This window comes from Eschrichtius robustus, chromosome 7 (assembly GCF_028021215.1).
Source record: "Eschrichtius robustus isolate mEscRob2 chromosome 7, mEscRob2.pri, whole genome shotgun sequence".
Classification (NCBI taxonomy): Eukaryota; Metazoa; Chordata; class Mammalia; order Artiodactyla; family Eschrichtiidae; genus Eschrichtius; species Eschrichtius robustus.
This window is the reverse complement of record NC_090830.1, coordinates 114,429,539-114,442,069: the sequence shown is the minus strand read 5'-3', so window position 1 is coordinate 114,442,069 and position 12,531 is coordinate 114,429,539. Positions and strand designations below refer to the sequence as shown.

The 12,531-nt window shown below is 40.3% G+C and overlaps 1 protein-coding gene across 1 annotated transcript in view; it reads left to right on the top strand.

The window, feature by feature from the left end:
- The first annotated feature begins 1,185 nt into the window (after positions 1 to 1,185).
- The window catches only part of CFAP43 (cilia and flagella associated protein 43), a 105,589-nt gene continuing 94,243 nt past the window's right edge, over positions 1,186 to 12,531 (top strand). The window contains exons 1-3 of the mRNA XM_068549044.1: positions 1,186 to 1,333; positions 2,723 to 2,976; positions 8,880 to 8,976. Of these exons, the coding sequence (XP_068405145.1) occupies positions 1,269 to 1,333; positions 2,723 to 2,976; positions 8,880 to 8,976 (416 nt within the window). The 5' untranslated portion in view covers positions 1,186 to 1,268. The remainder of the gene's footprint in view (positions 1,334 to 2,722; positions 2,977 to 8,879; positions 8,977 to 12,531) is intronic.

Below are 12,531 nucleotides of genomic sequence, written 5' to 3'. Positions count from 1 at the left end.
CCATTTAATGTATTTCTGTGGCTCTTAGGATAAAGAACAGAATTCTCAACTTGGCCTTTACCTGGTGCTTTGCTCCTTCTCCAGCCTTCAGTGTTTTCTACTGATCACCCTCTGTTCCAATCACACTGCCCTTCCCAGTTCATACCATCTGTTTTCCTTCCTTAATTCCTTTACGAAAACTGTTCTCTGCCCATTCCCCATCCTCTACCCGCAGCAATCACTCCTCATCCTTTAAATCTCAGTGAAAACAGCACATGCACACAGAAACCAGCTCTGACACTGCCCATCCAACCAGGAGAGGACCACAACATAAGCCCTGTAATATCATGTTCCTTTTCTTCTTAATTCAATCTGTGATTCCTACATTTGTGTAATGGAGTGGATGTCTATCCCTCACTCCCTGGGCCCCACCAAGAAGGAAGTTCTTCTAAGTTCCATGAAGGAAGGCACTGTATCTGGTTTGCTCACTATTTTGTTCCAAGCAACTAGCACAATGCACAGTAATACTGGGTAAATATTTGTGAATGAAATGAAGAGAAGGTGGCAAGATGGGAAGGAGAGACCTAAAGAAGGGAAGAGGAGAGGACAGGAGAGGGGGTAGGGCAGAAGGAAAGTAGGGGAGGGCAAGAGAGTGTATGAGAGGGAAGGGAAGAGGCAAGGAAAAACTGCTGACCTTTTGATCAGTTACTTCCAGAAGCTTTCTGCCTCCTTGAAATAGTTGAGGGTCCATTAGAGTGTGTAATAAGTAATTAAAGGCTTGAAGCTCTAGATTTAGACTAGATCTGGCTTTAAGTCCCACTCAGTTTTGTAGCCTTGGACAAATTAATTCTCTTATCCTGTTTTCCTTTTCTATAAAATGGGGCTGATTGGGGGGTTTGAATATTAAATGAAATAATATCTGACCGCGCTTGGAAAGACGTCTGGCACGGTCACCACTCAATATTAAAGTCTGCTACTGATATTTATTAATTTTGTAATTATATGCCCCGTAGTGGGCCACTCCAGCACCCACCTTGGGGCCAGCCCCTCGCTTCGTTCTACGCTCTCCCATTGGTCAAGGCCCGTCAGCGCTTCCACCAATCCGCTTGGCTCGAGAGGGAGCAGCTGAAAGGACAGAGCCAATGGGCGCAGGGGTTGCGGTCTCCGGGATACGGTGTAAACAGTGGAGACCGCCCACCCAGCAGCCAGGGGTCTCGGTGTAACCGTTGCAGACACGGGCCTGGGTCCGGCGTTTGCTGCCCCCGGCCCGGCTGAGAGACACACGGCCCATGGCGCAAGACCGGGAGCGAGATGAAGCCCAGAACGTCGCCCTCGGCGCGTCCCTGTCCGTGAGGTGCGGCGTTCGCGGCCCCGCGACTGACTCGTCTAGTGGAAATTCTTCCCTCAGAACTGCATCCTCTCCCTATCCTCCGCTTCCTCCCATCCCTGTAGACCTGCTTTCACGCAAATTCGACCTCTTTTCCTTCAACCCCCAACGCCTTCCTGCAGGCTTCCTTTCTCTGTGACTTCTCTCCATTCCCCTCGTCCCCTTATTCAATGACCACATTTCCAGCTCTTTCCACGCCCCCCCCCTCCGTTCCTCACTATTCTGTGACCCCAACCCTCTCTGGCTTACCCAGTACTGCTCTCCTCCACTCTCCATTTCTGCCTCCTCTTTTTGACTATTACCTTCAGTGATCCGTTTTGCTTTCATATATATTCCCCACTCCCCACCCCCATCCCAATGACAGCCCTCCTCCCATCCTAGTGGTCTTTGGTGATTTTCCCCGAAGTTAGGGCCATCAATCCCTTCCTTCTCTCTCCTATCCACCGACTCTGGATTTGTTTGCACTTATACTGGCCTTTGAAAAGCATAAAGCGCTGCCCAGGTGTAAGTTAGTATTGCTCTCCTTCCACATTCTAGAGTGTTACCTGCACTGTGTTCACACAGCAACCTCCACCAGTCCTGGCTGTACTCTCCATTCCCATGAAGTTTCTCTCCAAACCAGTGTCTTTCTCTTGCCCTCTCCACCATCTTTAAGCATATCTTTACTATTTAAATAGAAGTAGACTCTCCCCCTCTTCTCAGTCTCTCTCTCCTTGGTCTAGCTTACACTCACCAAACACTCCTTACTTAAAAATATGTTACTTTTGTGTTCTAATCTTTTCATTCATGTTGACTTATTCCTTTTACTTTCTGCATTTATCTCTACATTTTAGATCTAAAATATGGCTACACATGCTCCATCTTTGTAAAGAAGCAATTTCCCTACTGCGCTCACAACCATAAAGCAGGCAGTCCTATTCAAAGTTGTTTTTTTAACGTTTATTTTAAAAATCAAAACTAATTTTAAAGGTAAGGACCAGGATGCAACCTGTTTTCAATTAGGATCAAGCTCTTTTCTCTCTCTGTTGTTTTTACTTTTTCTTTTCCAAGTATACGAGACCCCAGAAATCCTTCTGAGATTTTTTCAAGTTTGAACAGAGGTTGTGCTTCACTGGAAAAGCTCTTTGAAGAAGGTTCTTGAGACCTATGGAACTTTAGGTGGCATTTAAGTTTCTGTAGTGCCTGGGCTTAAACTGGTCTCACAGCAACCTTGTGTGTTTGGGCAAAAAGGGGGTGAAAAGAGAATAGATATGTTTCAAAAATTTTGATGATCTTTTGTTTACTTTGTTTAAAAAAGAAAGAAAGAAAAAGTATTTGAAATGTATTTTATTGATGTTGATGTGTCTTTTCCCAAAGATGGGTGCAAGGATTCCCCAGGCAGAATGTTCATTTTGTCAACGACAGCACCATTTGCTACCCTTGTGGGAATTTCGTAATATTTATTAATATTGAAACCAAGAAAAAGACTGTACTCCAGTGTATGAATGGAATTGTGGGTGTCGTGGCAACTAACGTTCCTTATGAGGTTGTGGCTTTTTCTGACCGGCGGCTGAGACCCCTCATCTACATATACAACTTTCCTGGATTAACCAGAAGGACCAAATTAAAAGGTATCTTACAAGACCCTTCCTCTGCCATGACTGAAGGATTTTGTTTTAAGGTGTGACCAGATCTAGCTCTTATAAATGAAGTTTGTTTTTTTTTTGAAGGATTGTTTTTTCAGTTTTGGTGGGTTTTTTTATTTGTTTTGTTTTTTGGTAATACACATTTATAAGGAAGGAATCAGGCTGATCACTTAGAATTTAATTAAGTAGGCTAGAACCTTGCTACTTAATATGTGGTCTGCTTACAATTAGCATTGCGTTGCCTAAGATGCTTATTATAAATGCAGAAACTCTGCTCTCATCCAGGACCTACTGAATTGTAATCTGTGTTTTAACCAGATTCCCTAGGTGATTCATACGCACGTTAAACTTGAGAAGCACTGGGCTAGAACACTCTATTAGAGCACTAAATGTTGTTCGTAAACCTTTTTCAGAACAGTATTTTCTTTCCTTATGATTTATGGAAAATCTAACCGAATGGATGTTGTATAACTTCTAAAGATAAGTCTCTGAGCCTCAATTTCCTTATCCATGAAATGGGGATAATGGTATCTACTGTTAAGGCTGTGGTGATAATAAATGAAATTATGTGTAACATATGTAATTATATAATACATTTCATATGTATATATATGAAATGTATATATATGTATATATATATAATATATATGTCATATATACAATGTCAATCAATGTTTCCTACCATTTAAATTATTATTGACTCATTCATAGATACAGCTGACCCAGGCTGGGCTGTTGCACATATACTAGGGCCTCCATGTAACGATTCCCTCATTTAACACATCTTGGACAGAAAGCTTAGGAAGGCTTGAGGCTGGTCTCAGTTCTGTAGCTTATGATAAAAGAAGTGTTTGGATCATGCCAAGGATATTAACTGTAATTTAACATTTTATTTGTGGGGAAATTTGTCTGTGTTCTTAACAGACTAAAACAACATTTAAAACATAACCCATTCATTCATTGGGAACCGTCTACAGGCATATCTTGTTCTATTGTGCTTTGCTTTATTATGCTTCATAGATACTGCATTTTTTACAGATTGAAAGTTTGTGGCAACCCTGCATTGAACAAGTCTACTGACACCATTTTTACAATAGTATTTGCTCACTTCTTGTCTCTGTGTCACATTTTGGTAATTATTGCAATTTTTCAAACTTTCCCCATTATTATTATATTTGTTTTGGTGATCAGCGATCTGTGATGCTACTATTGTATTTGTTTTGGGGTGCCACAAACTACACCTAAATAAGATGGCAAACTTAATCTCTAAATTTTGTATATGTTCTGACTGTTCCACCAAACAGCCATTCCCCTGTCTCTCTGCCTCTCCTCAGGCCTCCCTGTTCCTTGAGACACAACAGTATTGAAATTAGGCCCATTAATAACCCTACAATAGCCTCTAAGAGTCGCACATATCTCTCTTGAAATCAAAAGCTAAAAATAATTAAGCTTAGTGAAGAAGGCATGTCAAAAGCCCAGATAGACCGGAAGCTAGGCCTCTTGCACCAAATCGTTAGCCAAGTGGTGAATGCAAAGGAAAAGTTCTTGAAGGAAATTCAGAGTGCTACTCCAGTGAACACACAAATGATAAGAAAGCAAAACAGTCTCATTGCTGATATGAAGAAAGTTTTAGTGGTCTGGATAGCAGATCAAACAGCCACAATATTCCCTTAAGCCAAAACCTAATCCAGAGCAAGGCCGTAACTCGCTTTAATTCTGTGAAGGCTGAGAGAGGTGAGAAAGCTGCAGAAGAAAAGTTTGAAGCTACCAGAGGTTGATTCATGAGGTTTAAGGAAAGAAGTCATCTCCATAACATAAAAGTGTAAGGTGAAGCAGCAAGTGCTGATGTAGAAGCTGCAGCAAGTTATCTAGAAGATCTAGCTAAGATAATTAATAAAGGTGGCTACACTAAGCAACAGATTTTCAATGTAGATGAAACAGCCTTATATTGGAAGAAGATACCTTCTAGGACTTTTATAGCTAGAGAAGAGAAGTCAATGCCTAGTTTCAAAACTTCGAAAGACAGGCTGACTCTCTTGTTAGGGGCTAATGGAGCTTGTGACTTGAAGTTGAAGTCAATGCCCATTTACTATTCTGAAAATCCTAGGGCCTTTAAGAACTGTGGTAAATCTACTCTGCCTGTACTCTACAAATCCTGATGACAGCATATCTGTTTACAACATGGCTTACTGAATATTTTAAGCTCACTATTGAGACCTACTGCTTAGAAAAGAAGATTCCTTTCAAACTATTACTGCTTATTGACAATGCACCTGGTCACCCAAGAGCTCTGGTGGAGATGTACAATGAGATTAATGTTGTTTTCATGGCTTGCTAATGCAATATCCCTTCTGCACCCCATGGATCAAGGAGTGATTTCAACTTTCAAGTCTTATTATTCAAGAAATACATTTTGTAAGACTGCCATAGATACTGACTCTTCTGATGGATCTGGGCAAAGTAAATTGAATACCTTCTGGAAAGGGTTTACCATTCTAGATGCCATTAAGAACATTCGTGATTCATTGAAAGAGGTTAAAATATCAATATTAACAGGAGTTTGGAAGAAGTTGATTCCAACCCTGATGGATGACTGAGGGGTTCAAGACTTTAGTGGAGGAAGTAATTGCAGATATGGTGGAAATAGCAAGAGAACTAGAATGAGAAGTGGAGCCTGAAGATGTGACTGAATTGCTGCAATCTCATTGTAAAACTTGAAGAGATGAGGAGTTTCTTCTTACGGATGAGCAAAGAAAGTGGCTTCTTGAGTTGGAATCTGTTCCTGGTGAAGATGCTATGAGGTTGTTGAAATGACAAGAAAAGGTTTAGAATATTACATAAACTTAGTTGATAAAACAGTGGCAGAGTTTGAGAAGATTGACTTTAATTTTGAAAGAAGTTCTACCCTGAGTAAAATGCTATCAAACAGCATTGTGTGCTACAAAGAAATCGTTCATGAAAGGAAGAGTCAGTTGATGTGCAAACTTCATTGTTGTCTTATTTTAATAAATAGCCACAGCCACCCCAACCTGCAGCAATCACCACCCTCATCAGGCAGCAGCCATCAACATGGCGGCAAGTCCCTCCACCAGCAAAAAGATTATGACTCACTAAAGGCTGAGATGATGCTTAGCATCTTTTGGTAATAAAATATTTTTAAATTAAGGAAATTATTTTTTTTAGACATAATGATATTGCACACTTAATAGACTACAGTATAGTGTAAATATGACTTTTATATGCACTGGGAAATGAAAAAAATTTGTTACTCGCTTTATTGCAATATTTGCTTTATTGTGGTGGTTTGAAACCAAACCCATATCTCCAAAGTATGCCTGTACATGGACCGTAACTACCCTTCATCTTTAAATTTTCTGCAGGGACTTCCCTGATGGTCCAGTGGTTAAGACTCCACGCTTCCAATGCAAGGGGTGCAGGTTCAATCACTGGTCGGGGAACAAAGATCCCACATGCCACATGGCATGGCCAATAAATAAGTAAATAAATAAATAAAATTTCCGCAGCTTTACAGAAATAGAGACACAGATGTAGAGAACAAACTTATGGATACCGGGGGGGGGGGTGGGATGAACTGGAGTTTGGGATTGACATATATACACTACTATGTATAAAATAGATAACTAATGAGAACCTACTGTGTAGCACAGGGAGCTCAATGCTCTGTGGTGACCGAAATGGGAAGGAAATCTAAAAAAGGGGATGTATATGTCTACATAGAACTGATTCACTTTGCTGTACAGCAGAAGCTAACACAACATTGTAAAGCAATTATACTCCGATAAAAAATTTTTTTAATTAAAAATAAAAAAATAAAATTAAAAATAATTTCCCCAGCTTTATTATTTGGCTGTAGCCCTGTACAAGCAATTGAAAGTCAATTCAAACCAATAGCCAACATTAATATTGAATAATGAAACTCTAAAGGCATTTATAATAAAATTAGGACTAAGTCATCAAGGATGCCTGTTGTTACCACTAATATTAAAACCAACGTGGAGTTTCTAGCCAACACAACAAAATATGAAACTGAAAAATTATACCTATGGGAAAGGAGTTAATGCATAATAGTGTACTGGGACTAATAAAATAATGCTCAGTAAGATGCTGGCTTCAAAATAAATATCCATACAATTAGAAGATTTAAACACTTAGGAATACTCCAAAGAAGAAATGTGACTGACCTTAATGAAGAAAACTACAAAAATCACTGATATAAAATATTTAAACATAGGCATAGTCCTGCATGGAGAGTCCAGTTATTATAAAAGTATTTCTGATATCTTCACAGAGTATAATTCATAGGTTTATCATATGTTTTAGAGAGCCAGGAGTACTTAAATGAGATGAATATTCTTCCAGAACAAAAAGTAAAGAATGGGAATAATTTGAAAGAGATTGATGCCAAGGCAGAGGGCCCTCTTAGCATTATGGTGCAATAGTCATGTAGAGTGTTGTATTGGTGCAGGGATCACTCCATCAATGGAAGAGTTGAAGGCTAGGGACAGACTCTAGAATATATACTGCTAAGTATATGATGAAGATGCTCCCCTACACATACACACACAGTAGATGATATGGATTATTCAACAATGATATTAAAACTATGAGAACAAAAGTATCAAGTTAGGTACTCATGCCATACTGCACATCAAAACATATATCAAACAAAAATAAGAGCTCATTATAAACAACAAACCCATTGAAAAGTAGAAAAAACGTGGTAGAAAACTGAAATAATTTGAGGGTGGGAAAGAACTTTTCACACAAAGGATAAAATTTTAAATAGAAAGACATGTTTTTGATTACATACAAATTTAAATCTTATGAACATCAAAAATACATGAAAAATTAACAGGCAAATAATAAACTGAGGGAAATATTTGGAACAAGGATGACCAAACATTTTCAGAGCATTTATGAAACAATAAGAAAAAAGACAGATATTCATTAGAACAATGGAACTTGCCCAAACCACAAGACTACCAACGACCGAAAACATAAAAACTCTTCCATCTCAATATTCACTTTAAAAAGTGTCTTTTAAACCAAGATGAGGTTTTTCTGCTTATCAAGGTCACAATTTTTTTAAAGCTCATAATTGCTAGGCAGAGTGCAGTGAAATTGATAGCATTCTTTTTTGTTGAAGGTGGGGGTAAAAATTGATACAAAGACATGAATGTAAAGACAGACATAGGAGAAGGCAAAGCTTGCATCTATGGAACCACACTGAAGAAGAGCAGATAAAGGAGGGGAAACCAGAGGCTCGTATGCAAGGAGTCAGAAGCCGACACTTCCCTGTTTTAGCATCCTCGTTATGCACATTTAAAACACGTCGTTGCTAAGACTTTTAATGTCACGTTTCATTTCTTCAACTGTAGATACAAATGAGAATAGACCTTTTATAATTGTTCCAAGAACTGGAAGATACTAAGCTAAGGGCCAGATATGGCCTAAGAGTCAGAGATATGGAAGTAAGGTAGAATTACTACAACTCCCCAGGGTTTTTCAAGTTGTGTGAATAATTTTTCTAATTACCATGTTTCATATATTTATGGAATATTTTATGGTTCTTGGGCCGTTTCAAGCCAAATGGGGACATACATGGTGCAGTATGCTCAGTTTTGTACTGAAGACTAGAGAGAGTGACCTTGTGTTCTCAATTCACTCTAAAATCTTTTAAACGTGGATCTGAACTTAGCTCATAGCTTTCTGTTAATAGTGTTAGAAATCAACCAAGACATCTCTTATTCCAGGAACCAAATGCTTTTGAATTATGTAAAAATTATTAGGTAAGGGAAATTAAACTGTAAGACTATAGTTAATCTGAACATAATGATTAAATCCTTGTAATGGATTTTGTATTTTAGGCAATGTTCTTCTGGACTACACTTTACTTTCGTTCAGTTACTGTGGCACCTACCTGGCTAGTTACTCCTCCCTCCCAGAATTTGAACTGGCCCTCTGGTAAGTTGCAGCCTCCTGCAGAATTCCTTTCATTGGGTCACATTTTAATCTTGCCCTTCTGGATTGTATCAAAAGTCATATACATGAAAAATCCAGAACAAGGAAAAATGGAAGAAATAAAAGTCCTAATCATAAGGTTTAATACAGTCACTACTTTCAGGCAGAAAATTGGCAGTGCAAAAGCTAAAAGAGATTAATTACCGTCTTTCTCTTTTTGTTAACCTGTTATAATATTTCCTCTGTCAGGTAAAGAACACATGGATAAGTACATAAAGTTTCATCTATTCTTAAAACAACTGATACCTTTGAATTATTTTCATATTTTCCACTAATGTTGAAATTAAGATGGTCTCTATATTAGAGCTCAGTTTGAGTAATTGTTTTTAGGGACATTGGAACAATTATATGTTCAGAGAATGGAACATTATATCCCATTTTCCAGCTGTAGAGGAAATACTTGTGAATAAGACACATGCCTGGTCTTTGCTGGGTCACTTCATGTGGCCACCTTCAAAGCTGCACTCACTCTTCCATCCATAATATAAACTGCTTCAGGGGGGAATTTGTCTTATTAAGGGGAAATACAGAATGTTCCACGAATGATTGAGGACACTCCTTACATACCAGCATTTCTCAGGAAAAAATGTAATAATCTAGATTCCGAGAACAACATTTAGTTTATGCAGAGTTACTTTTTTTAAAAACAGCTTTACTGAGGTATGACTGGCGTATAATATAGTACATATATATATATATATATATATATATATATATATATATATACACACACACACACAGACACACACACACACACACAACTTGCTAACTTTTGACTTACCCATAAAACCATCACCATAATCAGGATAATGAATATATCCATCAGCTCCAGAAGTTTCCCTTTGCTCTTCAGACCCTTCCTTACTGGCTCTTGCCACACATCCCTGTACACCATCGTTGCCCTGCCCCTCGCCCCCAGGGAACCACTGATGTGTTTACTCACACTCTGGATTACTTTGCATTCTCTAGAATTGCACATACATTATATACTCTTTTTTTTGGTCTGGCTTCTTCCACGCAGCACAATTATTTTGAAATTCTCTCATGTACTGTGTGTTTCAATAGTTCATTCCTTCCTATTCCATGGTATGGATGTACCACAGTTTGTTTACCCACTCACCTGTTGATGGTTGTATTGGTTTGCTAGGGCTGCCATTAACAAAGGACCACAAACTGAGTGGCTTAAACATAGAAATTTGTTGTCTCACAGTTCTGGAGGCCAGAAGTCTGAGATCAAGGTGTCAGCAGGGTTGGCTCCTGCTCAGGACTGAGGGACAATCTGTTCCAGATTGTGAATAACTGTCTTCGTGTTCACATGGTGTTCTCCTTGTATGTGTATCTGTCTCTTAATTTCCCCTTTTTATAAGGATACTAGTCATATTGAAGTAGGGCCACCCTAAATGGCTTCATTTAATTCAGTAAAGACCCTCCTTCCAAATAAGGTCACATTCTGAGATGCTGAGGGTAAGGACATCAACCCTTGAATTGTGGGGGAAGCAGTTCAACCATAGCAATACTTAAAGGATGAGTAGGAATCAGCTTTGTGAAGAGGAAAAGGAAGAGGATTCTAAGCAGAGGACAGGCATGTGCAAAGGCCATGAGGTCAGAAAATATGGTGAGTTTGCAGATTTAATTAAGAGATCATAATGATGAGAACAAGAGATGAGCCATGAGAGGCAAGCCCAGAGGGACAGTCTGAGGCCAGCTCATGAGCAGCCTTGTAAATATGTGACCATGTAGTTTACCATCCAAATCAGGACACTTGTGGGAGTGAAAGGGGTATGTTATCAATAATTAATACAGAAGGATACTCACCCTATGTATAAGCCATGCTAGTAGGCACGTCCCTTATCCTAGAGACATTGGGAGACTATTAAGGATTTTTTTAAAAAATTTATTTATTTAATTGGAGTATAGTTGCTTTTTTTTTTTTTTTAATTAATTAATTAATTTATTTTTGGCTGTGTTAGGTCTTCGTTTCTGTGTGAGGGCTTTCTCTAGTTGCAGCGAGCGGGCCTCTCACTATCGCGGCCTCTCTTGTTGCGGAGCACAGGCTCCAGACGCGCAGACTCAGTAGTTGTGGCTCACGGGCCTAGTTGCTCCGCGGCATGTGGGATCTTCCCAGACCAGGGCTTGAACCCGTGTCCCCTGCATTGGCAGGCGGATTCTCAACCACTGCGCCACCAGGGAAGCCCCTATTAAGGATTTTAACCAGGGATGTGACATGATTAGATCTGCATGTAAGGAGACTCCTTCTAGTCACGTCATGGAAGGATGTTGGAGGGAAGTAAGCCATGAACATCAATTAGGAGGCTGTGGTGGTCCAGATGAGAGATGGTTGTGGCATGGATTGGGGTGGTGAGTATAGGGACAGAGAAAAGTGGAGATGTTTGGGAGGTGTTTAGGAGGCAGCACCATGAGGCTTGGTGACCGACCGAATGTTGGGCGTGGTGCTGAGGGAGAGGGACAGTTGAGGGTTTTACCCAGAGTTGTGACTTGGGAAACTTGAGGACGTTGTGGTGCTTTTCAGAAAGATATAGAGAGCATGGGTGGAGGGAGGTTGGATGAGGCAGTGGGGAAGATGAGTTGGGACAGCTGAGTGTGCCTGAGATAAAGAAATGGGGATGTCTAGTTGGCAGTTGATATATCAGTTAGGATTTAGGTTCAGTTGCTGTCACAGAAACCCAAATCACCCTAAAGAGGTGGCTTAAACAAGACTGAAGTTTCTTTCCCTGCCATGCAGCAGTCCGGGTATGAGTAGCCCATGGCTGGTCTGGTGGCTCCCCAGTGTCTGGGACCTCTCCACTCTATTCTGTTGTTCTCCCATTCCTAACGTGTTGCCCTCATCTCTAGTCTGAAGTGGGGCACCAGCCATGTATTCTGGGGAGCCACGTGGAAAGGAAAAGCATAAGGGGAAGGGCACAAACATTTGTTGGAATGCCTAGCCTGGGAGCTGCACACACCACTGCCACTTAGATCCCACTGGCCAGCTTAGTCACAAGTCAAATCAAGCTACAAGGGAAGCTGGGAAATATGGTCCTCACTGTGGGTGACATGTGCCTGGCTAAAAACCAGGGGTTCTGTTACTCAGAGGAAGAAATGGAGAACAGATGTTGAGAGACACAATTTGTCACTGTCCTAGATAGCCAGACCCAGAGCACAGGAGAGAGGGCTGGAGATTAACATTTGGGAGTTGTTAAATCAGATTAGTAATCAAAGTGCGAAAAGTGGATTAGAGCACCTACAGAGGAACCTCAGACAGAACCTAGAGGAAGACCAATAAAAGGGACTGAAAGAGGCAGCGAGATCTCATAGGACACTCAGAAGGAGAAGTCATGGAGCAAGGAGGGACAGAGGCATGGAGGTTCCAGAATATGCCTCAGCCTGGATTCCAAAGAAAGCAGAGCCTGAGGCAGAAGCTCACCAGCGACTTCTTTAGGAGGGAGTAAAGTTCCAGGTGGGAGGCAAACTGGAAAAGGGGGCAGGGAAGGGGACGAG